Source organism: Rhamphochromis sp. 'chilingali' (genome assembly GCF_963969265.1).
Source record: "Rhamphochromis sp. 'chilingali' genome assembly, chromosome: 2".
Lineage (NCBI taxonomy): Eukaryota > Metazoa > Chordata > Actinopteri > Cichliformes > Cichlidae > Rhamphochromis > Rhamphochromis sp. 'chilingali'.
Genome location: NC_137930.1, coordinates 5,738,147 through 5,765,962, shown reverse-complemented (window position 1 = coordinate 5,765,962; position 27,816 = coordinate 5,738,147). Strand labels below are relative to the sequence as shown.

At 42.0% G+C, this 27,816-nt stretch overlaps 1 protein-coding gene across 2 annotated transcripts; it reads right to left on the bottom strand.

The window, feature by feature from the left end:
- Positions 1-4,168: 4,168 nt before the first annotated feature.
- LOC308392964 (BTB/POZ domain-containing protein 10-like) lies at positions 4,169-27,273 on the bottom strand. 2 transcript variants are annotated; one of them, XM_080876378.1, is made up of 8 exons: positions 27,104-27,273; positions 16,365-16,606; positions 15,975-16,278; positions 15,595-15,697; positions 12,467-12,587; positions 9,127-9,324; positions 8,697-8,807; positions 4,169-5,990 (listed from the first exon to the last, which is right to left on the bottom strand). In XM_080876378.1, the coding sequence occupies exons 2-8, from the start codon at positions 16,543-16,545 to the stop codon at positions 5,536-5,538; spliced, it is 1,473 nt and encodes a 490-aa protein (XP_080732504.1). In that variant the 5' UTR covers positions 16,546-16,606; positions 27,104-27,273; the 3' UTR covers positions 4,169-5,535. The 2 variants fall into 2 exon arrangements, with proteins under 2 accessions (XP_080732504.1, XP_080732503.1); XM_080876377.1 differs by lacking the exon at positions 27,104-27,273 and adding an exon at positions 22,133-22,436.
- Positions 27,274-27,816: the final 543 nt, after the last annotated feature.

The following is a 27,816-nucleotide window of genomic DNA, read 5'->3' as shown; positions in this document are numbered from 1 at the left end:
CGGACAGTGGCTGCAGTGGTTTTAATACTCTGGTTCTTGTTTTAGAACTTAGTCTTTCTCTTCAGCCCACAGAGCGGTTCTTCCTCATACCAATCCAAATGCTCTCTGCAGGTAGACGGGCGTGGACGCAGTGTAGTGTAGATTCTCCACAGATGAGTCCATGTGGTCACAGAGAACAGGCAGGCGAGCAGACATCCACACAGATCCTCACACTCACTGATTGCAAAGCCTCGAAGGTCCGTTTGGTTCGTAATTTGTGACAAATTTGCATCACTCAGACTCGAGCAGACTCCAGAATCGTATTTTTTCAGCGTCATCTTTACTGAGTTCCCAGCTCGCCTGCTGCACTTGCAGTTTTAAATCTTTGCATTATTGGCAAGTGATGCTTTATTAACCAACGTTAAGCTTTTTCCTTTCACCACTGAAGCTTTTTAAATGACTGGTGCTCAGTAGTGATCTTAAGTCCAAACTACTGAAGCCATCTATTTAAAAAAAGAAAAAAAGTGCCAAATCTTTTATTTGCGTTAAGTTTCTCCCCGAAGAAGAAAGAGGAGGGAAAAACCCAACCGATCCAAGACCCAAACCTTGAGAGAATGTCGGCAGCGTCTGCAGCTCCGACGTGCTGCATGAGAGTCAAGCTCAGTCCTTAATCAGCTTAGCCAACTGAAAATCTCCAATCTGTCATAAACGTTTTGATTTCTATTGGACCAAAAAGGCTAAAAAGTGTAAATCTACTCCCATCATTCATTATTTCAAAAACAAGGCCTATAAACACGGGTGAAACTGCACTGAACCTAATCGAGCAGCACAGTCCCACAGGGAGACCCATAAACCAGCTCTGAATATAAGACAGTCTTGGTGCATAGATTGAAAGACTCCAGCATTGTAGGTCAAAGGAATAATAAAAAAAAAAAAAAGACCATCAGCGAAGATCTGTTCCTCCTCGTGGACGGCCTCCTGCTCGTTTATCTCTGGTGGGCTTCTGAGCGTTTGCAGCGAGCGCTCCGCAGGAGAGGAGCGAACAGCTGGAGTGAAGCTCTGACAGCTGTCAGAACAAAGAACGAGGCTTTAATGGGGGGAAAAGGTGGTTAATTGAGTCCGGTGGGAGCAGCAGCTGTATGGGCGGGCACACTCGGTGTGCTCGACAGCAAACCAGGACTGTTCAAGTGCTCCTCCATGAGGAAATGTTCTTCACTGCCATTTTATTGACAATGCGGGAGGTGACGCGGCGTCAGCCTGCTAACATAAAAACCAATAAGCTTGGGTTACAGGGTCTCTACCTGCTCACCCCCTCACTGATCCTTCAGCCTCTCAGTCTTGTGTTGAACTGTGTTCTCAGCAGAGGGGACTGGATGGGCTCTTTGGGCTTTACTTTACACCACCCACAGAAGGATCCACCCCCTTTTTTAACCAGCCTGGGTGGGGCTAAAAGAAGCTGAAAACCCCCCCCAAAAAACCTCTCAGCTGATTTATTTGCAGACTTGCCAGACTGCATTTACTCTTAAATTTGGTCTTTTTTTTTTTTTTTTTGCCCGTTTCACCCAACTGTTAATTCAAACTACCTTACTAACTGCTGGTGAACAAAGAGGACTTTGTAACGAAGATGGAGCTCACCAACATCTCTAATCACTTCCTGCAACAGTTTCTGGGGGTCACGAGAGATTTTTAATAGACTTTTTTTTCCCTCGATGATGAAGATGATCCCTAATTTGACCTCTTCACCTCTCTGCTGTCACAGCCCCAGGCCTTTGTGTTGTCCGATAAATTAGAGGCAGACATGACAAAAACCAAAAGAAGCAAAGACACAATCAGATTTGCCTTTTAACTTTCTGAAATCAGTTTTGGAAACAAAAAAAAAAATCTAATTAGATGTTTGGAAATATTTTTTTAATGGCGCTGCATTATAAATACATTATGAAGGCTCCGGTTTGGAGGCGCAGCGATAAAGCCTGGATTTGAGTCTGAAAGACGAAATCCCAGAGATGTATTTAAAAAAAGTAAATGAATAAAAAACACAGAAACAAAAGAAGTTTTCTTCATCGCTCTATTTGCAAAGCATAAACAAAAGTAAACTGTGTTCTTGTGTATAACATGAAAAAGGTCTTTAAAGGGCTGATGTATAACTTCTCAGCTTCTCACAGTGACCAGCACGTTCTTATACAAACACGAGGCTTCCTGTCAAACTTAGAACACTTTTGATGTGGGCGGGGCTAACACTTGAGGAAAATACTTTTTCATGATGGGTTTTCTGTTTTTAACTTTCAAAGAAAATACATGTGAGACACAAGCTGGGCTAATACAAGTCCCCTTTTTTATTTCCACGTGGGCAGACAATGTTAACATCGACCAACTGTGGCAGCAGCTTTTAAAAGAAAACCTTATTTGAGGAGGCTGAATGCTGCGAGAGTGGCAGCTGCAGCACCAGCTGCTGTTTGGACCTCAGCCGCTTAAGTTTAAGCCGGGCTCAGACTCCGCCTCCGCCGTCCTCCTCCAATCAGGCAGCAGCTGGCAAGGTCCCCTCTGTATCTGTTCTAGTGGGTTTATTTCTGTTTTAAGTGTTTCTACTCTACACACTACAATAAAGTGTTCTCCTTGTTGATATCTCCCTGCCCCACCTGACGATAATGTATCAAATCTTTAAATATTATCATGTTAAGAGTATACTTTATGCAAATATATATGAGTATGATGAGTGTATTGTATGTATCAGCAGTGAAATATTTTTCAAATAAAATTATTTGTTTCTGTCATCGAGATTCGCCCGTGTTTACAGTCGCTTGCTGGCTTCATTCACAACTCTCAGCCAATCGGTGAAGCCCGCTGGTATTTTTTATATGGTGTTGCCATCCAGCTCGGGCAGAATCTGCAACAGAGAAACGCTGCTGCTGCTTCTCCACCGCCACATGCAGCTGAATAGAGCTGAGCGGTTAAAGCACACTTCAGCGGGACAAAGAGCTTGTAGGTTAACCCGAGAGGTTCGTCGTGGTTTGCTTCCCGCGGCCCTGTAAAGTTGCTCAAAGCATGAGCAGACACTGTGGACGCACATTAAATAATCATGGTTACAGTGGAAGCAGCGTATCTATATTTGATCTGTCCAGCCGAGGTTGGGTCGTTTTCCTGTTACTGAGCATTTCTTTCATCCTCTGCCAAAGCTTCACAACACCTCAGATGCCGCTTTAAAAATTGAAAGTAAAGTTTCTTCTTGAGACTCTGCGTGTTATGCGAAGGCATCTGAATTTTAATATTTCAAAACTTTCAGTGCTGCTGCATCTGGAGGGATGTCTTCTAAAGCTGAGTCACTGCACGCCAATCACATCTGCAGGCTTCAAACATCACTAATCACGCAGCCTGGATCAGTGTGCGGCGCCAAGACCTGGACGTGAAGCTGTTATAACAGCAGAAGGCTTCAGCAGGACGGCTTGCATTCAAATGACACAATGTTTGACTTATTAATGAGTGATTAACATGTAAACAGCCAGTGTTGGAAACATCTGAGGTGGAGATTTTAATCACCATAAGCACCTTAGGGTTCGAGAGGACTCATTTTCTGCCATGTATATACTTATAGCCACTTTATTAGGTACACCTTTTCAGCTAATTGTTAATATATACCTAATCTAAGTAAATCTATAATCAGCCAATCACATGGCAGCAACTCGATGCATTCAAGGTGACCTGCTGAAGCTCAAACCAAGCATCAGAATAAAAAGAAAGGTGACTTTTAATGTTGTTGCTGCCAGATGGGCTAATTTGAGTATTTCAGAAACAGCTGATCTGCTGGGATTTCCCCAAACAACCATCTTTCAGGTTTAGAGGTTCCAGTGGTCTCAAGTATTGCTGCTGACCATGTCTACCCCTTTATGACAGGGGTGGGCAATTCCAGGCCTCGAGGGCCGGTGTCCTGCAGGTTTTAGATCTCACCTTAGGTCAACACACCTGAATCACATGATTAGTTCGTAACCAGGCCTCTGGAGAACTTCAGGACATGTTGAGGAGGTAATTTAGCCATTTAAATCAGCTGTGTTGGTTCAAGGACACATCTAAAACCTGCAGGGACACCGGCCCTCGAGGCCTGGAGTTGCCCACCTCCAAAATCTGAGGAATGTTTCCAAGACCTCATTAATTCTGAGACATGAAGAAAACAGCTTAAATAAGAAAGCGACTGTGATTCTTGAAGGTGTTGTAAATAGCATTTATTTAAAAAAAACAAACCAAAAAACGTGTTCAGCATCTTTTCTGACATCCTGTGTGCTCGCAGCAGTGATGATGGATCTGTGCAGAGTTTCAGAGCACCGCGGTCAAGACTCAGGAGTGGAGCAGAAAATAAACAAGACTTAAACTAACACCTAACTTATCAGAGGGGTGTACTGCAAAACGAAAATCAGTCTTCAGTTAACAGGTGATGATCATATAATCTGATCCGGAGCAAATTATATTCAGAGTTTTGGTTTAAAATCTGTTGCAAGTGGCACATTTCTGTTTGCAGAGCATACCATCAAGTCCTGCCGTAAAGCTACAGCTCTGCAAACTGTGCATGACACAGTTTCATAGCTCTGATATCCAGCTGTCCAAATAAACAGCAGCACATCGAGCATGCTGAGTTCTAATTTATTAATCCACAGCAGTGTTGCCTTCTGCTGTTTTATTTATATTACTTATACACACACACTATTTATCCCCTCTTTATAATATCTCAGAGTGAGATATATGGCACTCGATCAGATTTGTGAGGAAGAAGAGTAAAAAGCCACATCAAACACCTGGTTTTATGGAAGCGTGCAGAAAATCTGTGTTGACAGAGAAAACTTATAACCACCATTATTACCGTCATCTCTGGGATACTGGGGGTTTTAATTACTGTCGAATCAGCTAACTCAAAGTCTGGCAATGCTGAACCCGCTCTGTAGTGCACCCCTCTGAAGTAAACACATGTATGTTGTGTGAAACGTTGTGACACAAGAAAAAGAGTCCATCTTCACATCAAATTATTGCCCCCCCCCACAGAAATATGCAGAGGCACTGAAATCCACTTTCCCAGTGAGGTACAGTATTCTACAACACACACACAGCACTCAGCATTCACACATGTAAAACAGATCTTTCCTCACGTGTACACAAAGGTCCACTAAACTCTCCTTTGGTTGACAAATCAAAGAGTAAACAGAGCTGGGAGGGGAGGTTTGCTGATGTGCTTCTAGTTCTCATTCATTCGGACGCCGTGTGGACTGAAAGCAGCTGCAGCAGAGGTGCAACACAAGGCAAACTGGTGTTTTGCCACTCAGGAGGAAGAGGTGGTGGTGGAGGAGACACTGGAAAAGTCTGTGCTCACACTGAAAGCAACACGCCGCTTAAACTCTACAACTTTGTGCGCTTGCTGACTGCTAAAGGCCAATCACACGTGTGTGTGCTTCATTAGGTGGCAACATGTGTGCAGCTGTGATGAGAATGCAAGAAGCCTTGTTGGTGAAGGTGAAAGCATTTGTTGCTGGAGGTGTGAACACAGAGGTGGAGGGGGGGAGTGTGTAGCAAACCGTCTCATGCAGAGGGTGACGGCATGTCGGGGTCCGGCTCGTAGCGGTAAGTGGCCTGAGTCTGGCTGCCGCTGCTATGCTGCTGCTGGTTGCTGTGTGCGGCCGGGCCCGAGCCGTCCTGAGCCTGCTGGTTCAGGCCCTCGTAGGCCTGTGCTGGCTGGGGGGCTGCACTGCTCTCAGACGCCGGCCCCAGCACCACCTGCTGGGGGAGAGTGTCCAGCTCGTCCACCTGCGGCCCGGGAGGGTGCATGACCACCAGCTGGTCCTGCGGAATGTCTGCGGCCGCCGCTGCCAGGTTGGTGGTCGACTTGGACTTGACGCACTGAAAGTCCACATGCCGACTCTTGCCTTCCTCCTTCTCCCAGGACATCCTGATGAAGGGGCGCTGCACGTAGTTGTAGATGACTTCCGGACGGCCTCCAGGTCGTCGCTTCACCTTCTCTTTGTAGGTCGGGTATCCTGGGAAGGAAGGAACAATATGTAATCGGGACAAAACAAGCTCGAGTGGAGCTGGGTTGCAAAATAGCTTGCAGACAGATACGCACTAACAGCATCTATTGGTTGGAGGATGAGGAGAAACAACTACTCACTACAGGTGCGAGTGCACACAAGTTAATGACATACTGTTATTGGTATAAAACCATCATGGGTAGCCTCCTCCAGCAGTCTGAGCTTAGAGCAGTGTAACTAAGCGAGGATTCAGAGTCACCCGATCCAACCCCAACTATGTTTTATCAAAAAGTTACGTTTTAAGCCAAATCTTAAAAGTAGAGGCTGTCTGCCTCCCGAATCCAAACTAAGCAGCTGAACTATAACTAATGACTCTGTGAGATTCACCATTTGACTCAAACACTGTTTGAGTCAAATGGTGTTTGAGTTAATATAATATGATGGGAAAATAAACCAACAAGACTCTGCTGATGGCATCAAACTAACCTATATTTTAAAAAAAAAATTCAACTTGGATATTGTTAATTACTGATAATTGAAAAAATGTGGGATGTGTGGCCCTGATTCTTTTCGAGCTCCAGCTTTGAGACATGCCAGAAGAAAGTGTTACTTGGCTTCACGCATAGAGGCGAATGTTACTGAGAGTTTTAGCATGAAGCTAGAGCTTGTATTTAACATTTTCCTAAAAGTCATGTAATGAAAGCCACATTTACTGGCATTTTACTGTTGTTGTGGAAATTCTTGCCTCAGATTTGGCCTTTTAGATTTTAACAACCTGTTAAACAACATCATTTACTGTGTGTAGTGTGGGTAAAAACGTCCCTCTGCAGGCCCGCAGGAACGCTCCCGTTTGTTCCTGTGAAACTGTTTCCATGACCTACAACTGTTTTTCCTTCCAGGTTTGCTGTTGTGTTTTTTAGCTTGGTAAATGGAGTGATTCTTACATAGCGGAGTACTAGCTAACATTTATACTCCAAAGGATGCATCGGAGAGCAACTTCCTCCTGAACTACAGGAGGTAGAGCAGGCATAACAAGCCATCATGACAAGTACTGTAATGTGAGCTGAAGTACTCTGCAGACTTTTATGCTGCTTATGACGATTAGATAGCGGTCCATCATAAAGCATCATCAAGAAGGTGACTGATGTCTCCTAAATGAATTCATTCCATCCTCTCCTCACACAGACATGACCTCACCAAGTCACTTGTATTAGGAGACGGTAGATACCAATGTGGTCTAAACATAGAGAAGAACTAGGGCAGGGGTCTGCAACCTTTTACACCCAAAGAGCCACTTGGACCCGGTTTCCACGCAAAAGAAAACACTGGGAGCCGCAAATACTTTTTGAAATCTAAAATGAAGATAACACTGTATATATTGGTTTTTTTTACCTTTATGCTTTGTGTGAACAACTAAAGTAAGTAAGTAAAGTTTATTTATTAACACAAAGCGCTGTACACAAAATTAAAATAAACAATACAATCAATAGACATTATACACAATGTAAAAGATCAAATGTAAATAATGTAAAGAATATAAAATACGTAGATCAACAAAAGGCTTGTTTGAACAGAAAAGTTTTTAACTGCTTTTTAAAAGAATCCACAGAGCAACTAAGGTGTGTTGCTTAAGAAATCCATGAAGTGCTACAGAGAAAATTACATTACATTACAAATATGTATTTTACCTGGTTAATGTGTGTGGCGGGGCGTGGTCTGCAGCGCCGCTGCAGGGGAGGCGGACGCACCTGAGCAGCACCCGCAATCACGCCTCGCCGCCTTAAACTCTGTGCTCTCTCTGCTGTTGTGTTGGTGTGTCGGGCTGTGAGCGGAAAAGCTACAGCCGGCTGTGTGCGTACAGCAACCGTGTGTGAAAAGTGGTCAATAAAGAGATGCTGAAAAGCGTGTTCATGGAAACATCGTCGGGTCTGCCGTGACATGTTTACAATAAGACTTATGGTCCCGAACCTCTGCGCACAGAGCGTCTGCAAATCGGGGCTTTCATCTTTATGCAGGACTGTAAGCTGTAATCTGTGAGGCGTGAGCGGCGTTTGTTTTTAACATAGTTCACGGTGGAGAACAGCTGCCGACATAATGTGGATTCGAAGATGCATAACTGGGGTCTGGGGTCAAAAGTCTCGATAAATGCACGGCGTTTCGGTGGGTACACCGGTTTCCGCGAGTGTGGCGCTTATTTTGAGCGATGAAAAAATAATAAGATGTAATTTTATTTTTATATTTCAAAATCACAATAATCTTAAAAGTTAAAAAAAGAACTAAACACAAATAAAATACACTTCAGCTAAATACTTCTAATTTATTTTCCCAAACCACCCGGAGCCGCAGTATAAGGACAAAAGAGCCGCATTCGGCTCCAGAGCCGCAGGTTGCCGACCCCTGAACTAGGACAAGAGCTCACCAATTTAATTTTATTTTGAAACTCAAGGGAAACAGGTATAGGGTGAAAAATACTGGGCCCATCATAGGCCCCTGAGGAACTCCACTGACAACTGTGGCTGTGCCTGTGCCAGCCTGGCTATGAAAAAAAGCAGTCTGTAGGAAGCTGATAAGGACTCTTTGTGACATCATCTTTGAAAGCAATTACTTTTACAAAATATTTTACATTGGCTTTAGACATTCAAGGACCAGACTGCATTTGAAGACAAAAACTATTCTGAAAGCCACGAGTAACAAAAAAACCCCTTTGTGGTGTACCTTCAATTCCCAGTCGGATCTTTTTCAGTCCTCTGTCCTTCAGCACCGACTTGGCCACGTCTCTGTTCTCGATGTACTTGAAGAAGCGGTAAAGTTTGGTGCTGTAGATGACTGCGGAAGACAAGAGATACATTCAAAATCGAACTAGTGAGCGCATTAAAATATGAAGCAAAACCGACAACTCTCCGAATGCACGACTTTCCTGCCCTATCTGAGACATTTAAAAGGTGAACAAGAAAAAGCCACACAAACAGAAAGTAAGCGGGAGCTGCAGGAAGTGTTCGTGCCACTGTGGCCTGCTTTCACACACCGAGGCACCTTAGCCTGGTTTCTGTAAAGTGGAGCACGGCCTCCATCAGATTAATGTCACCCAGTTATGAGGCTAACAAACCAGATCAGTGGAGCAGCAGGGTTCACTATGAAATCTTACTCTGCGAGTACTCCTCTCCCATCTGCGGTGGGTACTCTTCGTCCCAGTCCACCACATCGTCGTCAGTCAGCACCACCACGTGACACTCCCTCTCTCCGCTCTGGGCGCTGGCCACCATCAGCGGCAGCACCATCTCCTCCAGGTAACACTCAAACTGATGCCGGGCTCCGTCGTTGGACAGCTCGTGCATGAGGGCGCCTGAGGACGAACAGACCAGACGTCATTGTGGACAGAAAGCAGAAGCCAGAAACGATACTGAGCTGTGATTCTTGCTCTAATCAAAGCAAGTAGAAGACTTTAATTACCCCACATGAACGACTATCTGTATCAAACTTGTTATTGTATTGGATTAATAATAGAAACAGTCGAGACACTCAGATAATCCTGAATAGAAGCATATGGAGGAGCCTTTTAACTGTGGGTTGTTTTTTTAATCAAATTTGACTAACAGTTCTGAAAATGCAGTTTGTGTCCACAGAAGTTATTTCTAAGGAAGACTAGAAGCTTTAGGTGGTGGTGGAGGCACCACATGATTCAACCTTTAGCAGGAATAATTGGAAATCGGGCTGGACCATATCATACCGTTCACGGTAATACCGGTATAATGTTCGGCAACGATAAGAAAATGAAATATCGCGATAGAATATGGGTAAAACGCGCATGCGCAGTGCCTTTGCTTTCATACGCACATGGCGGCAACGGAGAATGAGAAGAGCGAAAGCGGATCGTTGAATGAAACGGATGAACCAGAACTGGTTTGTAAAAATGCTGCAACTTCAGTGGTGTGGAACTGGTTTAACTTTCGTCCGTCAGATACACAACAAAGCACTATTTTTGGTAGCGCATGCTAGCGGGCCGTTGTTATTATCATGTTTTTTAGAAAATACGGCACACTTAAAATCAATCCTTTGATTTTCTGAAAATCGACAGTGCCCCTTATAATCCCGTGTGCCTTATGTACTCCTTGCGGAGTGATACGTACTGTGCTTCAACATAATATTACCTTATTGTGTGTGTATAACCTCTTTTTAAGTTTTGTGGATATTATACATGGTTATGCTCAGGATATGTCGGCCAATTTCCACTGGAAATGCGTTTTGGTTAAACTGCCAGCAAGGAATTTGCATTTGCACTTTTACAACTTTAATGCACATAAAAAAAACAGCTGCTTGTTTAAGTCAAAATATACTGATTTTTTTTTTTTGCACTAATAAAGTTGTGGAATTGTAAAGTATTTTGTCTCGTGTCAATTATATCGTCAGTTATGTCGTTATCACAAATTTTCAAATGTATATCGTGATAAATATTTTTGGTCATATCGCCCTGCTCTAATTTGATTTAATCGTTCATTGAATGTCTTTATCAGTCTCTCAGAGTGTTGTGGAGGAATTGTGGCTCACTCTTCGTTACAATGCTGCTTCAGTTCATTGAGGTTTGCGGGCATTTGTTTATGCACGGCTTTCTTAAGGTTCCACCGCAAGCTTTAGCTCTCAGACAGATGCCCTCACATTTGACTATAAAATACGCCTCAGTGTGGCTGCAAAACAGGCCCAAAGCATAGACCTCCAACGCTGTGCTGCGAGTTGATACGAGATGTTTGTGCTGATATGCCGTGTTTGATTTTCACCACATGTGGCACGGTGCATTAATGCTGAACATCTCAACTTTGGTGTCGTCGCTTTGAAGGAGATTGTTCCAGTAGAGGTTTGCTCAGATGCAACTTTATCTAAACTGTGCAGCCCTTTTCTTTTCAGAGGGGAGAGGCTTTCTCCTAACAACCTTTCCTTGTTCAGTCTTTTTTATTATACTGTCATGAACTTTAACATTTAACAAGCTAACTGAGGCTTGTAGAGCCTGAGCTCTTGGGATTTTTGCAGTTTCTCTAAGCATTGTGCCATCTGACCTTGGGATGTATTTCCTGTGGCATCCACTCCTGGGAAGAACTGCAACTGTCCTGAATGTTTTCCACTTGAGGATAATCTTTCTCAGTGTATAACGGTGGACTTTGAAATCATTAGAAATGGCCTTATAACCTTTCCCAGACTGACATCATGGCAGCAACAGTTGCTGTTCTAAGATCTTTGATGATGATTTACTTCTAACTTTTCAAAAGTGCTCACACTTGCTGATGGTCAGTTAATCAAGTGCATTTGATTAGCAGCACCTGGCTGCTGCTTACCTTCTTAGTTAACTAATTAAGTCTCTCTCAGACTGTGGGCTTACTTGTGGATCCTAGCGTGTATACCAGTAGAATGGGAGGCAGAGCCGTCAGCTTCCTTTTGTGGAACCAGCTCCCAGTTTGGATTCAAGAGACAGGCACCCTTTTTACTTTTAATCCAAACTTTCCTTTTTGATAAAGTATACCGTCAGGGCTGGATCGGGTGTCCCCTTTCACTCACCATGTGTTCATGCACCACTCTGCATTTAATCATTAGTTATTATTAATCTCTGACTCCTCCCCCTCACACCAGCCAATCATCTTGTCATGTGTTGTTGCTCACCTGTGGTTGTATTTACTTAATGTTTATTAAGATTTAAGGTTTATTAATTAATATTTGTAAGCTGTACTGTGACACAAAAGATAAATATCAGCCAGTGACATCGGTAAATGTAATCTTATTTGCCAGTATCACTGAACAGGGTATTCTGATACTGAGCTGATATATCAGTACATCCCTGGTGTTTCTACCTGGAACAGCAATCAATTGAAATCAGAGACATGCTGACTGAAAAAAAGAACTCTAAAAAGTAGAATTAAAAAAAAATCCCATCCTGTTGTGGATTAATTAACTTTACCAGCTTTGGCTTGTTATGTGCCTGCATAACAAGCACTGAATCTCACAGCTAATCATGACCTACTTTAGAGCTCAGCATAGAGCAGCAGCAAGCAGCAGGCTGCGCGCTGAAGCCACTCCTCCCACACACTCAGACACACAAACAAGAGGCACAGCCATGCACAACGACAACAACAACAAACGTCCATCACACGCAGCATTGTCACAAACCAGTACAATGTAGCTGTGCAATAAATTTAAGCAAACAATGTTATTTCAGCTCTTTCTTTTTCACAATAAATCAATCGCATAATCTGCTCCACATTCAACTGATGGCTTCAGTAAAGGACAGTGAACAATATCCAGCCTGTTAGTGTGAAATTATTGCTTTCCTATTCCTGAAGTAACTGCCTGTACCCATGCAACATGCAGAGACGTGTACTTTTTCCCATTAAAAAACAAAAGAAGTAAAAAACCAACACACTCACCAAACTGTGCACTGACAGAAGGAGGAACTACATCAGTGTGCATGCAGTAAATCAACAGCTAGCCATTTAGATACTCACTGAGGTCTCTGCACTTGATGGTGCTGTAGTTGAAGGAGATACAGAGGTAGTCACATGCCTCCCTCAGCTCGGGAATGGAAACGCCGTCAGGGCAGCGGATTATCCCCGACTTGTAGTAATCCTGCCATTTTCAGCGGCGCGATCGCACACATAAATGGACGGAGCGGTGGATGTTCATGCACGCACATGAGCAAGGGAGAAAAAACAAGGCGCCATTATTAATGCTGCTGCTGCTGAGAGAGAGCGAAAGAGAGGATGAGGAGAGGGGGGAGGGAGGGATGGAGAGCGAGCGAGTGGAGATGAAAGTAAAAAGCAACGTCACAGAGGAGAGAGAGGCTTAGAGGAGAAAGGGTGAAGGGTGATGAAAGTAAAAGCTTCCGACGTCAGCCTCCCTCCCTGCCCCACTTTCCATCCTCTGTCTGTCCCTGTGCACCCTCACGGTGGCTGTTACCCAGGAGACTTTCTACTGATGGGGAGAAAAAGAAAGAGTGGAGACACTCGGGGCACACAGGACAGAAAGTTCTGGCACATCTCATTTCCTGCTCTGCCTCATGTCTCCTTGTGTAATTCCCACAGACATGCAGGCTTTTGCCAAAATCCATTATACCACGACCACAATCGAGCAGCTTTTCGCCTGTTGTTACTAATGCTCTCCCAAAGAGAAGAGGCAAACACATAACATTTTACACCTGCCACAAACACTTTTGGAAGCAGACAACTTGGACGGCTTTCAGAATATTTCCTCTCCTCAGGCTGCTGTTGTGCTAATGATTATTTTGCTATGAACAGATGAAATCAGCATTAATGAATGAGCATGTTCACTGCGGTCTGTGCACTGGGTGCTCTTTCAGCTGGACAGTAAATAGTCCAGGAAAAAGAAGCAGCAGTATGCTGTAACACATACCAAACATTTCAAACCACAACTGTATTCATATCTGTGCATAACAGTCTTTACGTTATCTCACATTATTTTCACCAGCAGTTCCTCTTTCCGTTGTACTCTCAGATAAAAACATGCAACGTGACACCTGCAGTTTTTTCCCCTCTGTAAAAAGCTCCACTAACATAAAAGTTTCCTTCGCGGCCTTACGAGACACTTTTACACGATCCAGCAAACCAGACAGTCCTGCAGCCTCTGGGTCAGATTCACCTTTTAAAGCTGGCCAAGTTTCTTTCAGAAGGGATCTTTGTTTTCAGCTTGTTCGCACAGTATTAGCATTATAAGCCAGCTTCTCCCATCAAAGCATGCCCCAAGGGGCTGTGGGTTCTCGACGTGTTGAGTGCTTTTGCAATAGTTTATACTGACAGTTTTTTTTTTTCATGTTGGGGGTTAGTTGTCAATTGGTGCATACAAAAAAATCCCTACCTCCCGCTCCTTCTTTATCAGTTTTGCTTTTAATTACGGCCGTCGACGTGTCACGCTGTAATAATTCTCCCCTTCAGTTTTCTTTTAGCAGAAAAGAATTTAAGGGTATAAAATCTGACTTGATAAATACCTAAAAACTGATATGTGTTATTTTTCTACACTTAGCCACTGCAAAACTTTCATGACAAAAGCAGATAAATGAGGGACAGTGACACCGGTAAATGTCACCTTATTTACTAGTTGCTTAGCAGCTGATACGCAACAAGACACTTGGCTGATGTATTTTTGCATCCTCACCGGAAGTACTCTGCTGCACCTGGCACAATTTAAATTCTGCAGTATTTAATTAAAGTGATTCTTTCTTTCTTCGGGCAAAACAAATGACAAAAGAGTAATAATCTATGTTAGAGGAAAGAGCAGGAAGCATTTAGTTCCTCTCTCTACATTTAACTGCAATGCCTCAACTTTAATTTGTATTAGACGTCTTTAGACGGCACAAATTGACATTTTAGTGATACTAAAACTCACCTAGTACAACTGCACATAGGACTTTCACATGAATCTACCTCTGAGTGTGAGCGTGTTAAACTGTTATCCCTGTTACCTGGTGATGGGCTACAGAATGAAGAAGCAGACAGCTAGTGTGGGGACTAAAGTGCATGGTGTGGTATTGTGCTGGTAGTTTATAGGTGCAGTGTGTGAAAAATACGTGGAACAAGCAGTAATATGGTAATATTCTTGTTCATGTATGTGGTGACTATAAAAATAATATACAAAGAAATTCTTTGTAGTGAAGCGGAGTGTTAAAACAGATGAAAATGTCCACTGTGGCGATTTTTAATGCTACTTCTTCTTCTTCTACTCTACTCTCTACTATTCAAGTCAATTTTAAGCCAACCAGCATTCTACCTGTGGATAAAGTCCCTGCTGTCAGGCCACCCGCTTCTAGCATTTTGGAGGACTGAATGTCTCCGTCACACAATCCCTCTCTAAAAGGGACACAAATGTAGGACCATAAATCATTCGCAAGAGTTGCTGAATTGCAGCAAAAGCCCCCAAAATCTTAGCAAGACTATACCAGGATAGGTGGATATGACTGAACTGCACTGCAATGTACGGGTGCTTCTATTTAGCCCACATCATATGAACAGATGGAAGAATAGCTTCAATTTTAAATAAACTCCCATCAGCTTCTTATCCTCTGCAACCCACTAGAATATGCCAGCAGAGGCACTGGGACTCCAAAAAACATCCAGTGAGGTGCCACCAAACATACCATAACCTTGGATGTCCCTTCCTATTACGCTCCAGCTAGCATTCTCTCCGTTTTCATCTCTCTTTGGATCTTTCTTACTCTCTTACCTAGTTCTCGTGTCATTTTTTCCCCTTCTTTACATCCCTCTATTTCTCTGACCTCCCCATCTCTCCCCATCCTTGCAAGTGGGCCATGCCTAGCAACGCTGAGAGGGCCTGGGAATATGGATTAAAGTGAGAATGGAAAATACTGTTTGTGTGTTTACACTTCAGTGCTTTGCTGTGCTCAGACAGACAGCACGCCAGCTCAGAGTGCTGACTCCAAATGAAAAAAACAAGGGGTCAGACGACTCGAGCTGCACAAGCGTTTTCCTCCACTGCGTTCTCTAATGGTGCTGTAAGCGCTCCTCTGCAGGAGTGCACGGTGTATGTGGCATGAAGCGAACACTAATGAGAGGATTACACAGAAAGTGACCGACACACAGACACCGTGTACATCCTTTCTCACCAGGATGGCTCTGAAGACAGTGGAGCTGATACCATCTGCCACCTCAAACTCTCCTTTTTCATTGGGCCGAGTGAAATTGTTGTCCCGCCCAGAACCGAACATCCTGAAAATACACGGCAGGTTTTTTTTAATGACTGCAAACAACGGCTGAACAGATAAATGACCATCTATCTGTACTGCCATGCTTTGTGTTCATTAAAATGCATAAGCTGCTGATGATATACCTGGCCTGTGTTATCTCTATGCAGTTATAATCTAACAGAGAACTTCTTTTTTTGCCCGTCGTCTGATTTTCAGAGTGACTACCTCAATACTTATTTTTGTTGGTAAAATAATAAAACTTAAAAGTTAATGTGCTCTGATGTGGTCTGGACAATTACCTGCCCAGCATGGTGTTAGGCTGAGCTGTGAAAATAGCAGGATCCACCACAAATCGTGTGTTGTCCACAATGAGTGTTACTCTTTCTCCCAGTCTCAGCCCACTGCGATGTCCTTCTTTACTGCTCAGGTCATAGATGTAGATCATATCAGAGGATCCTTGGCTCAAAGTTTTGGAGTGGTGGTCACCTCCAGGGGAAGCCAGGAAACGAGGTATGTGTCCTACGTGGGAATGGGGAAGAGAAACCCTGGGTGGACGTGGGCTGGAGGACCTGGATGATGAGCCTCCTTCGCCACGTTCACGGTCTATGGATGGAGAAATGTGGACAATTAATGCAGAGAATATTTGGCCTGCTTTTACCATCTACAACAAGCACCTTTATCCTCCTCACCGTGCTGCCGAGTGGGAGAGGTAACATTCCTGATGCAAGGCGTCAACTGGCTCTCTCCCCGCTCATGGGAGGAGTCGCGTGAACGATCGCTGGAGCGCCGCCGCTGCTGTTCCCGGTAATGTTCTGCTCCTCCTCCTCTTTCTCTCGCACCGCCACTGGCACCGCCCCCGTACAGACTCATGGTCCTGACCTCCGGCCGCTGCTGGTGGTTGCAGTCCAACGCTGACACACCACACTGCTCACTTGTGAAGAGATGGGAGGAAATCACAATGACGCACATCTCGTAAAGTTCGATTATTAAAAATAAATAGTAATAGGATGCAGTAGAATAAAACTAGAGAAGATTAACAGAGTTTTTTTAAGAACACTTGATGCCTCCTACAGTTATACATGTCAGGTCAACTAGCTACAGCTGTGTAAGGTACATAAAACCCTGCAATGCTTTTAATATGAAATGGATGCAGAACATGTCGAGTTATGCGCTAATAGTGTAATGCAGTAACATGTAAATGACCGCGAAAGTGCATCAACACAAAGACTGACTCGTACACTAATTAACCAGGTGAGATTAGACCTCGAGTCCTGACTCTAATATAAGCCAGTTTCAGATTAAGACCTACGACCTTCTCCAGGTGAAGCCAATAAATGCCCACATACTTTTAGACTAATTAAGGCTATTATTGTTTGGCTCCGTATATTTATCTCTATCACTTCTGTGGCTTTTATATACATAAAAACAGCATAATCCTGCATTTCTTTACTGTCTTATGGAAATCCATGATTGCAAAGATTAAACAGGTTTTTTTAATTTAATGAGAGCAACTGCCAAATACTGGTTCTCATAAATTAAGAGTGGAATCAATACAAGTCAGAAATTGCATTACTTTGTTTGTCCGCTGCAATGATGACCTTCATCTGCCCTTCTCATTTATTCCTTAATATTTAGAGCAACTAGCATCATTTCATTAGAGCAAAACGGAAAATATAAGAAGATTTGGTATTAATTATTAGGTCGCAAAACTTTAAAGTATACCAATCTCTAAAATGTTTATCCCATATATATACATATATTAAGCGTTTCATTAACTGTGTCTGTAGCTCTAGAAAAACACCTCATATCTGACAGCTTCTCATCGTCTTATACTTCATGGAGCTGAACAGTGAGTAGATAATCGAGCAACTCCATAAAGGTTTTTATATTTAAAGCATCCCTTTAGAAACTCATTCAAAGCAGCCATTCAGGTTTGATGTGCTCAAAGCTTCGAGTCCAAGTGGGACGGCACTAATGATCGCACAGAAACCCAAAGTACTGATGCGTGACTTCATGGAGCGGCGAGGCACATTACTCTGTGCGTCGACTGCATCCTCTCTAGACTCATTCACACTGTCGTGCAGAAATCGCTCGAGGAGCAAAAGAGTAGTTTTTTTACATGCCGAGCCGCGGGACGAGAAAAGTCTGCAGTCAACTCGCGTGAACCCCAACAGGCCCTAAGTGCTGCAGAAACACAACTGCACCAAACTGTGAGCACCACCGACCTCAGCCTTCAGCTACAGGCACACACTACATCAGCATCAATTAGAGGGTGCATCCATGTGAAACAATCTGAGTGAGACGAACTCACTTGGCTAGAGGACAACAAAGAGAAATCGTCTTGATTGTTTATTTGCTCCACAAGCTGGTTTTTCACAGGTTTTTGACAGATAGGTAACGACCGATCCACCTTGCTTCGGAGTGAGCGATGCTTCCTTGAGTGTTTTTTTCCAGAGACAGACAAGCAGCCCTGAGAGAGCTCTTACAATATCTGCCCTCCATTTCAGAAAGGAGTTAAACACACAAGCTCCTGCGTGCATTAATGCACTCGAGAAATGCAGAAGCAGGCACGCACACTCAAGCGAAAAGCAACTCGCTTCCATTATTGGCTTCAGGCTTTCATTGTTTTAAGACTGAAAGAGAAATACTTGCAAAAACGGATCTTCAGTCATGTTAAACTACATGACAAATACCAAATGTAAAGCATTATCTATACTTTTACATATATAGGTGCTCATATTAAACACTGACAAAGTTTCAAAAAGGTACAAAACAATCCCCAGGAGCCCAAAGCTCAGGTTCAGATTGTTCTAAACACTGTTTCAGACATTTTATCTGCTCGTGAATCTTTGTGATGTCACAGAGCAGGGATTTCTCACTCTATCATTATTTTGAACTGTTAATCATGCAAAGCTATTATATGAGCTGGACACTAGCTTAACATGTCCCCTTCAACCAGATCTTAGAGATGTGAACATCAATTTTCTCCACATTCTTCCCCAAAAAAATACTAAAATTCAGATGCCGTCAGTACATTCTGTTAATTTTAACCCAGGATCAACAAATATGGATTCGTTTGAACTGTGAATCATACAAAGCTGCCTTAGGAGATTCCCAAAATAAAAAGATGGAGCTAAAATGAGCTTACACAGAATACAGGTGCAGTACACTGAAGTCATATAATGTAGTTACAAGCAGACGAATAGGATGAATAGGGAACATAAAATCTGCTTGGATAGCTGTGTGATAATTATATCACTGCATTTACTATTAACACAGGTCTGTACCAAACGGTTAATGACAGTATTGATTAATCTGACTCAATTATTTATTTGTTTGAAAGAAAACTTGAAAAGGACTATAAAATACATGAATGTCTTTAGCCTAATAACAGTCCAGAACCTAAAGGTTGACAAATCACTGAAGTGTACAAAAATGTAACCAAACAGTTACTAACACAGTACTGTACTACCAAAGGTTCTGATAATTAAATCATTATTTAGTTATTACTGATTGATAACTCTGTTAGATGTGTTGATGAATGCACCCATTATAGATCCACTGCGACAGTACAGCTGGCTCTTTGATCAATAGCACTGAGCTTATAAGGCAGAAACAAATCCAGGTCTCAGTAATGAAGAGAGCTGGGTCTCCCGAGAGGAGTCGCTATGAAATATGATGATGACCGTCTACTGGAGGTGATATCATCAGAGAGACATAAAATGGAAGAAACAGGCTGACTTCTTCCATAAAAAAGACAAGGTCCTGTAAAAGTGGCTTCAACTCTGACAATGACAACACATATAAGTTGTTACATTAACATACACTAAAAAGCGTCTGGTCTGGATTTCTAACATGTATTCTGTTCAGTCTTTTCAATTTGAACTTGAACATGATCATCGAGGAGGACAACATTTAGGGCATCACTCAAACTGTACATCAAAATAAAGATGATAACAGAGAAGAGGTGAGAGTGTCTACTTATAGTAACTAGCATCCACTGCCACAATGTGGGATACTTTTATTTAGGATGTGAATGTGTTTGAACATTCAAATAATCATTATTCTTAAATGAAATTGTTTGTGGGGACATTTTTTCACTCTTGATGTGACATAACACACTACAACCATGAAAAGGTGGCAGTAAAGCACAAAAAAAGGAAAAAGAAATCAAATTTTGGAATAAATGTCTACAGTATTTTTGCTATTAAAACCCATCCAAACTTTACATTACAATAGTTTTGATTTGTGGTCACAGGCAGCAGTACTTCAATATCTGTGCTTTATTTGGTTTTAGTCTTTGCGTAAAACAAAACAAACAACAGCATTTGTGGCGTGAGCTCTTTTAGTCGAGTGAATACACCAGGAGAGAAATCCATCTTTTGGAAGTTTTCTCCACAGGAAAGCTGTGAATAGTAACGTCTCTTGCCTCGTTTCCTTTCCACCTGAAATTACAACCTTTAAAAAGTGCACTGTGACATTTCTGGATACTTTGTATACCCCAGACTGTTAGATATAGCAACTCTATAACTATAACTCGGGAGTGCCACCAGGGATTTGTCATCAACCCAGAGTGGAGGACTGCACACTCCAAGTACTGTCGCCCTTTGGATGGTTTTATATACATCTAGGATAATTCAAATAATGACAGCACTTTGTGTTTTTAACAAGACACTAAGTGAGGAAAATCACTGGGGTTTATTCTAGAACCAAGGGTTAAGTAAGCTGTTCAATAACACAGCAGAACTGAACTTTATTTCCCTGCACCATGCCCACTAAACAGGTTTTGCATGTTTTGGCAGAGCTTCAAAGGCTGGTAATTAGAAAAGGCTCCCTGGATGCCGGCTGAGATCTCAGCGTGCCGGACAGCCGGCTTGCTGCTGCTGGTCAGACGGGTTGACCGGCTGGCTGGCTGACAGACTGATTGAGTGGTTAATTGGTTAACTGTCTGGCTGGGTCAGCGGGAGGGTAGACCATAATGTCAGAAGACAAGCAAACTGATAAATTAAAAAAAAAAAAAAGAATTCTCCGCAAAAGCAATGCAGCAATGACTTGCCTCTATGGCGATTCAAGGTCATTTATTCATTTTACCAGACGGCAACCCATCAGTCTTGTGAAGCAAAAAGCTCAACTGTTTGCGCACAAATTTCTACAAATTTAGCGTGTCTAAAATAAAAATAAAAATTTAAAGCCATGCACATGGAGATAGTTAACTTCTCAAGCAGGATAACCTCTCAGACATCAAAGTGGAAACAAAAATTAATAATAATTTCCGTATTAATACAGAGCTGCAGACTCCGCCAGTGTCCTTGAAGGGAAGGGTCACCATAGTAGCTGAGCAAAAGGAGAAACGGGTGCAGACACACACAAAAACACCAATGTCTGCTTCAGGTTCAGTGTCTTCAGGTGAACTGTACGACAGGCGCACACACAAAGCGGGCACTGACCATTGCTGAAATGTGAAAAACACCATTATTCATACAGAGAGCAACAGCCCGGCCCGTTATCCAACACAGCATACCTCGACTCATGACACGCTCATTAATAATGAAGTCTCCTTTTCAAAAACACCACAGTTAAGAGTTCTGGCAATATGTGGCTGATTATGTAATATATGTATTTACACCAGTGCCTGACACAGCATGAATCTCCAATGGGATTCTAATGCTTGGCCGAAATGGGAAATTAAGAATAAAAGCGGGTCTTGCAGCCAAACAGGCTGCCAGCCAGCAGCCACACCAGCAGAGTGGAGGGAACAAAGGAACTGAGAAGGCAATACTTCACTCAGGGCAGGCAGATCCTCTCATCTTTCACATGGCAATGCAAGTCTACAGAAGCCACGATTTCACACAGACAGGGCTAACATTTCACTTGTCTAATTTCCTGCTACTGGACACCCCTCCCTCCCCCCTCCTATACCACCATTTCTACTTTCTTATTCATCTCAAGAGGTACATTGGTTCTGTGTGTGCAGTTTTAATGCAAGTCAGCAACCCATCTAAGACACAGTAAGACAGGCAACGATGCATGGCGTCCTGGCAGTCTATTAAAAGCATGAGGTGAGAGCCCCAAGTGGTGAGGGTCCAATCTATTATTTAGGGGCAGCTGACACTACTGATGGGCGAAGGCAGGGAAGCTGCCCTGTACAAAATAAATCCAACAAAAGGACAATTAATTAAAAAGGCATAAAAATGGGAATTACCATTCATAACAAGGATATAAATGCCACCCCTTGCCCAGGATGAGTGGATGTGAGACTACCATAAATATCATTATATCATCACACACTCCACAGAGTCCCATCAAGGATAAACCTCCTGTCACTGCTCTTCCTTTTTGGACCACTATTATAATTCTTTTCATGACAGGGAGGCATACCGAGAGCAGAGTACTAACACATGTAACACAATGACAGAGCTGAAAAGCCTCGGTGCTTTGAAAGCCGACGTGCACCTACCGCTCGGTATCAGAGGGCCAAGTGAAGACAAAGCAGCAGGGAACGAGCTGCGGGATGACAGCGGCACAAAAGCCTTGCGCTCCTCCGAACAAAGCGGGCTTGCCGGCAGCTTCAGCATCCTCGCTCATTACTTTCCAACTTCATCAGCATCGTTTCACACACACACACTCAGGCCAGACTTAACTCGCTGGTTTAAAAAAGAAAAACACAAATAAAAATCCACCAAAAGCGTTTAACGTGTCTGGATGGCGAGGGGGGGAAGACTCGCTCGGGCTAGTCATTCAGAGTCACCGGAGGGACCTTAAACTGTGAATGGCCGCGTGCTTCGCTGAATCAGAGCGGTGCTGCCTTCACGTGATCCTCGTAAGTTGCCACTTCTCAGGGCTCCGTGTATTTTTTAATTTTTTATTTTTTTTTTGGTTTGCTTTTAAGTCGTTCTTTCTTTGCGCACAACAATTATAACGATTTATTTGTTTGACATTATATCGTAAAGAAAATTTACCCTGGCTTATCCAGAAGGTTACTGAACTTTAAAAATTATTTTCAAAACTGTGATATTATCTAATAAAACGGAAATCCTCCAGTTTCCCATTCCTCATAAATATATTTGAAAAACCGCAAATGAGATTAATTCTTCAAATTTCATAGGCTCTGGATCCTAGTTTGATGAAGATGAAATGCAGAGATAACACAGCCTCTTTTATACTTAACCCTTCGCATGAAATAAAAATGCATTAATACGCTTTTTTTTTCTTTTTCTTTTTGTTTGTGCCTTCAACAACTTCCAGTTTGAAGTGACTGAAGAACAAACAGGATGAATTCCTGGATAACAATATCATTAGCAGAATCTCCCTCACTGTGCTGAATGCTGAACTACTGAAACAGCAGAAACCCTGGACTTGCATCTGAAAGCAATATATTTTATCTCCTTGCTTTGTTTCTTAATTTGGTAAGTTTAGTCCCCAGGCGTTTTATAACTGGATATTCTTGTATTTTGCTTATTTATTGTTGTCTTTTTATCTCTTATTCCTCCATTTCTTTTTGCCTAATATATTTCCTGTGGGGGAAAACTTGTTTATTGTGCCTTGTAAATGGGTTAAAAATCTCTTTAGATAGGACCACTAAGACATGGAGCTACTTTTGTAATTATTACTACATTTTACACATACATTTTTTTAATCTTGCATTTCATGGGCACTGACTGTTCAACACAGCCTACTTCTATCTTCAGCTAGATGTCTAAGGCATTACACCTACTTAAGTGCTGCATACTACAAATGCTAAATTCTTTATACCCAATTCGTAACTCTTGAACTTTCAGCAACCTGGCAACAAATCTTTTTTTTTGAGTCTTGCATAGCCTTTTTAAATATTCTTAACACGGTGGTCAGATAATATTTGAGTTGAAGAAATGTCAAGAAAACATACACTCACTGGCCATTTCATTTGGTACACCTGTTTAGCTGCTCGTTAACACAAACATCTAATCATCCAATCACGTGTAGACATGGTAAAAAACAGTTAAACTTGAAACCAAGAATGAGAATGGTAAGAAAGGTGATTAAGACTTTGTTGGTGTTGATTTAGAGGTTATCAGTGCCAGACGGGCTGGTCTGAGTATTTCAAAAGCTGTTGATCTACTGGGATTTTTTCACCCAACTAGCTCCAGGTTTAACGGAGAATGGACTGAAAAAGAGAAACCTTCCAGTGAAGGCAACGGTAATTCAAATAATCACTCATTACAGCCCAGGTATGCTAAAAAGCATCTCTGAATGCACTACACGTCAAACCTTAAAGCAGATGGGATAGAGTGGTAGAGGATCACAATGTGTGCCACTCCTGTCAGCTAAGACAGCAAACTGAGGCTTAATTTTTGCTGCAGGATTTGGGCAGCATAGTCAAAATTTGACGTAAACAAAATTAAAGCATGGATCCAATCTGCCTTGTATCAGTGGATCAGGCCTCTGCTGGGATATTTTCTTGGCACACTTTGGGGACCATAGTCCCGTGTATTGTTAAAATACCGCAGCTTACCTGAGTACTGTTGCTGACCATGTTCATGAAATTCATCAAAGGGGTTTCTTAAACATGACAGTGAGTTCACTGTACACAAATGGCCTCCATGGTCAGTGAAGCACAACTGACAAATCTGCAACAACTGTAAATATGACATGTCTGTAAAGAGTCACACAGGTCATGGTAATCTAAGTCTTTAAAAAACATAAAGAAGTCCATTCGCTTTTCTTTCCAAGCTTCCTAGAGTGTATGATATGACAGCATTTATCAAAGTCTGAGGAATGTTTCCAGTACTTTGTTGAATCTGTAGCATGAAGAATTAAGGTGGAGAAGACTAAATGTCAACAAGATGTACCTTGTACATTGACTTGCCAGCTGCACTACTTAAAATTATTTGCTCATGTTTGTGAACACAACTTGCCATGTTTGTTCTGCGAGTCAGCAGATATTTTGTGCAGAAAGTTCAACACGTCACCATCGCAACCAAGAAAGCTGAGTTTTAAAGCAGTGTTTCTCAAACACTGTGCAGCGGCACATAGGTGTGCAGTGAGAAATGATCAGGCGTGCCGTGGAAGGTTATCTGGTTCCACCTGATTAGTACTCTATAACAGCGGTCTCCAACCCTTTTTGCGCCACGGACCGGTTTATGTCCGACAATATTTTCATGGACCGGCCTTTAAGGTGTCGTGGATAAATACAACAAAATAAAACCAGTACCGGTACCCCCCAAAAAAGATTTACTCATAACACACGGGAAAAGACCCAGGGAAAGCGAGTTAACGATAAAAACTATTAAAAAAAATGATAAAAACCGATAAAACCCGGAAACCATTAATTTCACACCCGAGCCTCAACTCTCGCGGACTGGGGTTGGGGACCGCTGCTCTAAGCCATCGGAGTGAGTAAGGGGCAGAACAATTACATTCTCTTCCACTAGAGGGCAGTACAACTACCTGCTCTAAATAAATCAGAATCAGAATACTTTATTAATCCCTACGGAAATTATGTGGGTTACAGTTGCTCCGAGACAGTAACAGTAACAGACTAAACTATTTAAATAATACAATATGTTACAGAGTTTACAAATTTAAGAAATAGTACTAATATATAAAAATCGCTCAATTATAAATATCAAGAATATTGACAAAGAATTACAAAGCTGAGAATATTACAGGGGTGGAATATTTATGATTGACATTTGACTCTAGCCTGTGAACTTCTTTTGGACACGTGTGCTTGTATTTGTCTTACTTTTAACTTTTATACTTTTTCAATTATTAAACTTTATTCAACAATAATTTATTATGTATTTCAGTGGGAGAATCTTCAAATCTTTAACTACTTCCACATACTCACCTACGGACACCATTCAAACAAAGACAAGACCCGGGTCTCTAAGAGTTACCGCTGCATTGACATGAGTAGCAAAGGGGGACAAAACCTTGTTGTCTCTCAGCAGCTTTCAAGCTGGAAAAGTGCAAGATCACAGAAACATCAACACTAATTACATAATAGTGATGCTGTGAGACGACGCAGTGTGTAATAGCAATAGATAAATATTTAAAAAGAAAAAGTAGTCAATCTGACATGTGTCCTGGAGAAAATTCGGACCCAGCTGAAGGCCCTCGCATGAGTAGTGGTCAGGAGAAATCTTTTTGAAACCTAGTCCTGGACACTTACCGACAAACCCCAAACCAAGTTGTCTGTAATGTCAATTAATAAAATTAACTACATTTTATTTAAAAAAAATCACCGGTCTTAGCTGAACTGTGTTCTCTGATATGAGCAACAAAATAATTAATTCCTGCATCCTCCAAATGTGGGCGTAAATACTAAATTCAGTCTACATGCACACAAATCGGTACATATGAGACTGAACGGATGATGATGCATGTTTGTGTTTGACACCGTGTTAAATTTTTATATCGACCGTTTCATCAGTATACCTCGGTATACTCTCACGGTCTTAGCACTGACAAGGACACTAGCAAAAATCAAAACTCGAGGAAAAAAAACAGTCAGGAACGATATGAAGGGAGCAAAGGTCTGTGGCTATTCCCTTTAACAGGGGTTGTCTTGTTGTTGCCTCTCCTGTTTGACCTGTTGTCACTTTCATCTGCACAAAAAAGCAGGTTAAATAGTTTCACAATGATTTATGTGATCCATGAGCTGACTTTGTGTTATGCTGTGATGATCCAGTGTTCCCTTAATTTTTTTGGAGCAGTGTATATAGCTAATCCATAAAGGTTTTAGCCTGCAACAAGACTCTTCTTACTACTTATTCTATCTCACCCCTATCCTTAGCATCCTATTCTGCTGTCACGGCATCAAGACACAGTTCATTAACCTCCAAGATAAGCTTCAAAGCGCACTTATAATAACTCTCACCATCATGCACTGATAAGACCATTCCTCAAAGATCTGGACAACAGCAAAAATCAATACAGACAGCCTTCCTTGCATTAACAACAGCACTACCGCCTCCTCATCTACGGGAAAATTAGCTGTTTTTGCAAAGGTCAACTCCCAGCTCAGTAATAAATTTATGGATCCAGAAGTAGTGGAGCCATCAAACTATTTCACAAATATTCACTCACTCAAGCTGGGATTAACCATTACATCACCTGTCTGTCCATATGGATTGCAATGTACCCTGCTTTCATATCGCATAATGGTGAATTATCACATTAGCTTCTTATTTTACAGCAACTACAAACAACCACCCACTACAGAGTTTTGACACTTAACAGAACTACACTAAACACAAAGTGCAGCTCCAGCTCAGCAAAGAGTTGAGTTAATATCAAATTAAGTTGGTTAACTTTAGTTGAGCTGCGTAATCTGATAAAATTATAAGAAACCAGGTTAGCCTATTAAGTTAGCGCTTACAGCATCTCCTGACTGCTAGGAGCTAACTGCTACCAGAAAAAGGAGTTTATAAAAGCTCCCTGTTACCTTTTTGCGTTACATTCCGATTTGTAGTCGTGACAGTTGCTTAAACAGCCCGCTGCACCTTTAACCGAAGATTGGAGAGGCAGAAAAAGACGAGCGTTTTTGTAAGAAAACCCTCTGTAGACAAACTACTGTTAGCTTGAGGACTCTTTGTTTTGGTTTGGGTGAGCGGAGTTAGCGTGGAATATCGCGAGAAAACAGTTCAGCGTGCTGACACAGGCGCACACTGCACATAATAAGAATTACAACAATGACATGACATTTAAATATTTTATTCCGTTTATTCCACTTCATTAGTGTCATACTTCTTACTAAAGTCATTTAAACTATATTTTTTATATTTTTGAAGTGCATTGCAGCCTACTTATTTATTTTGGCTTTGCAGTCAAAAGTAAAGTAAACAGCGCGCAAACCTGCAATGCAATCATATAAATTAATTTATACATGTAAAAATATATGAAATTAAAAACACGACACATTTGGTCCAAAATTTTATCTCCTTCAAGATGTAGAAGTCGTTTTTATGAGTGGCCTACACACCACCTGTCATATAAAAGTGCACGCACAACAGGGAAGCTTTGCCTAATCCAAAAAAATTCATAAATATCAGTTTAATAAATAAAATCAGTCTAAATAAATAGAGTAAAAATGCACACTGACAGTAAAGGCAGGCTAACACTTATAAAAGAAACAAGAATCTACAAAGTAGCCTCAAG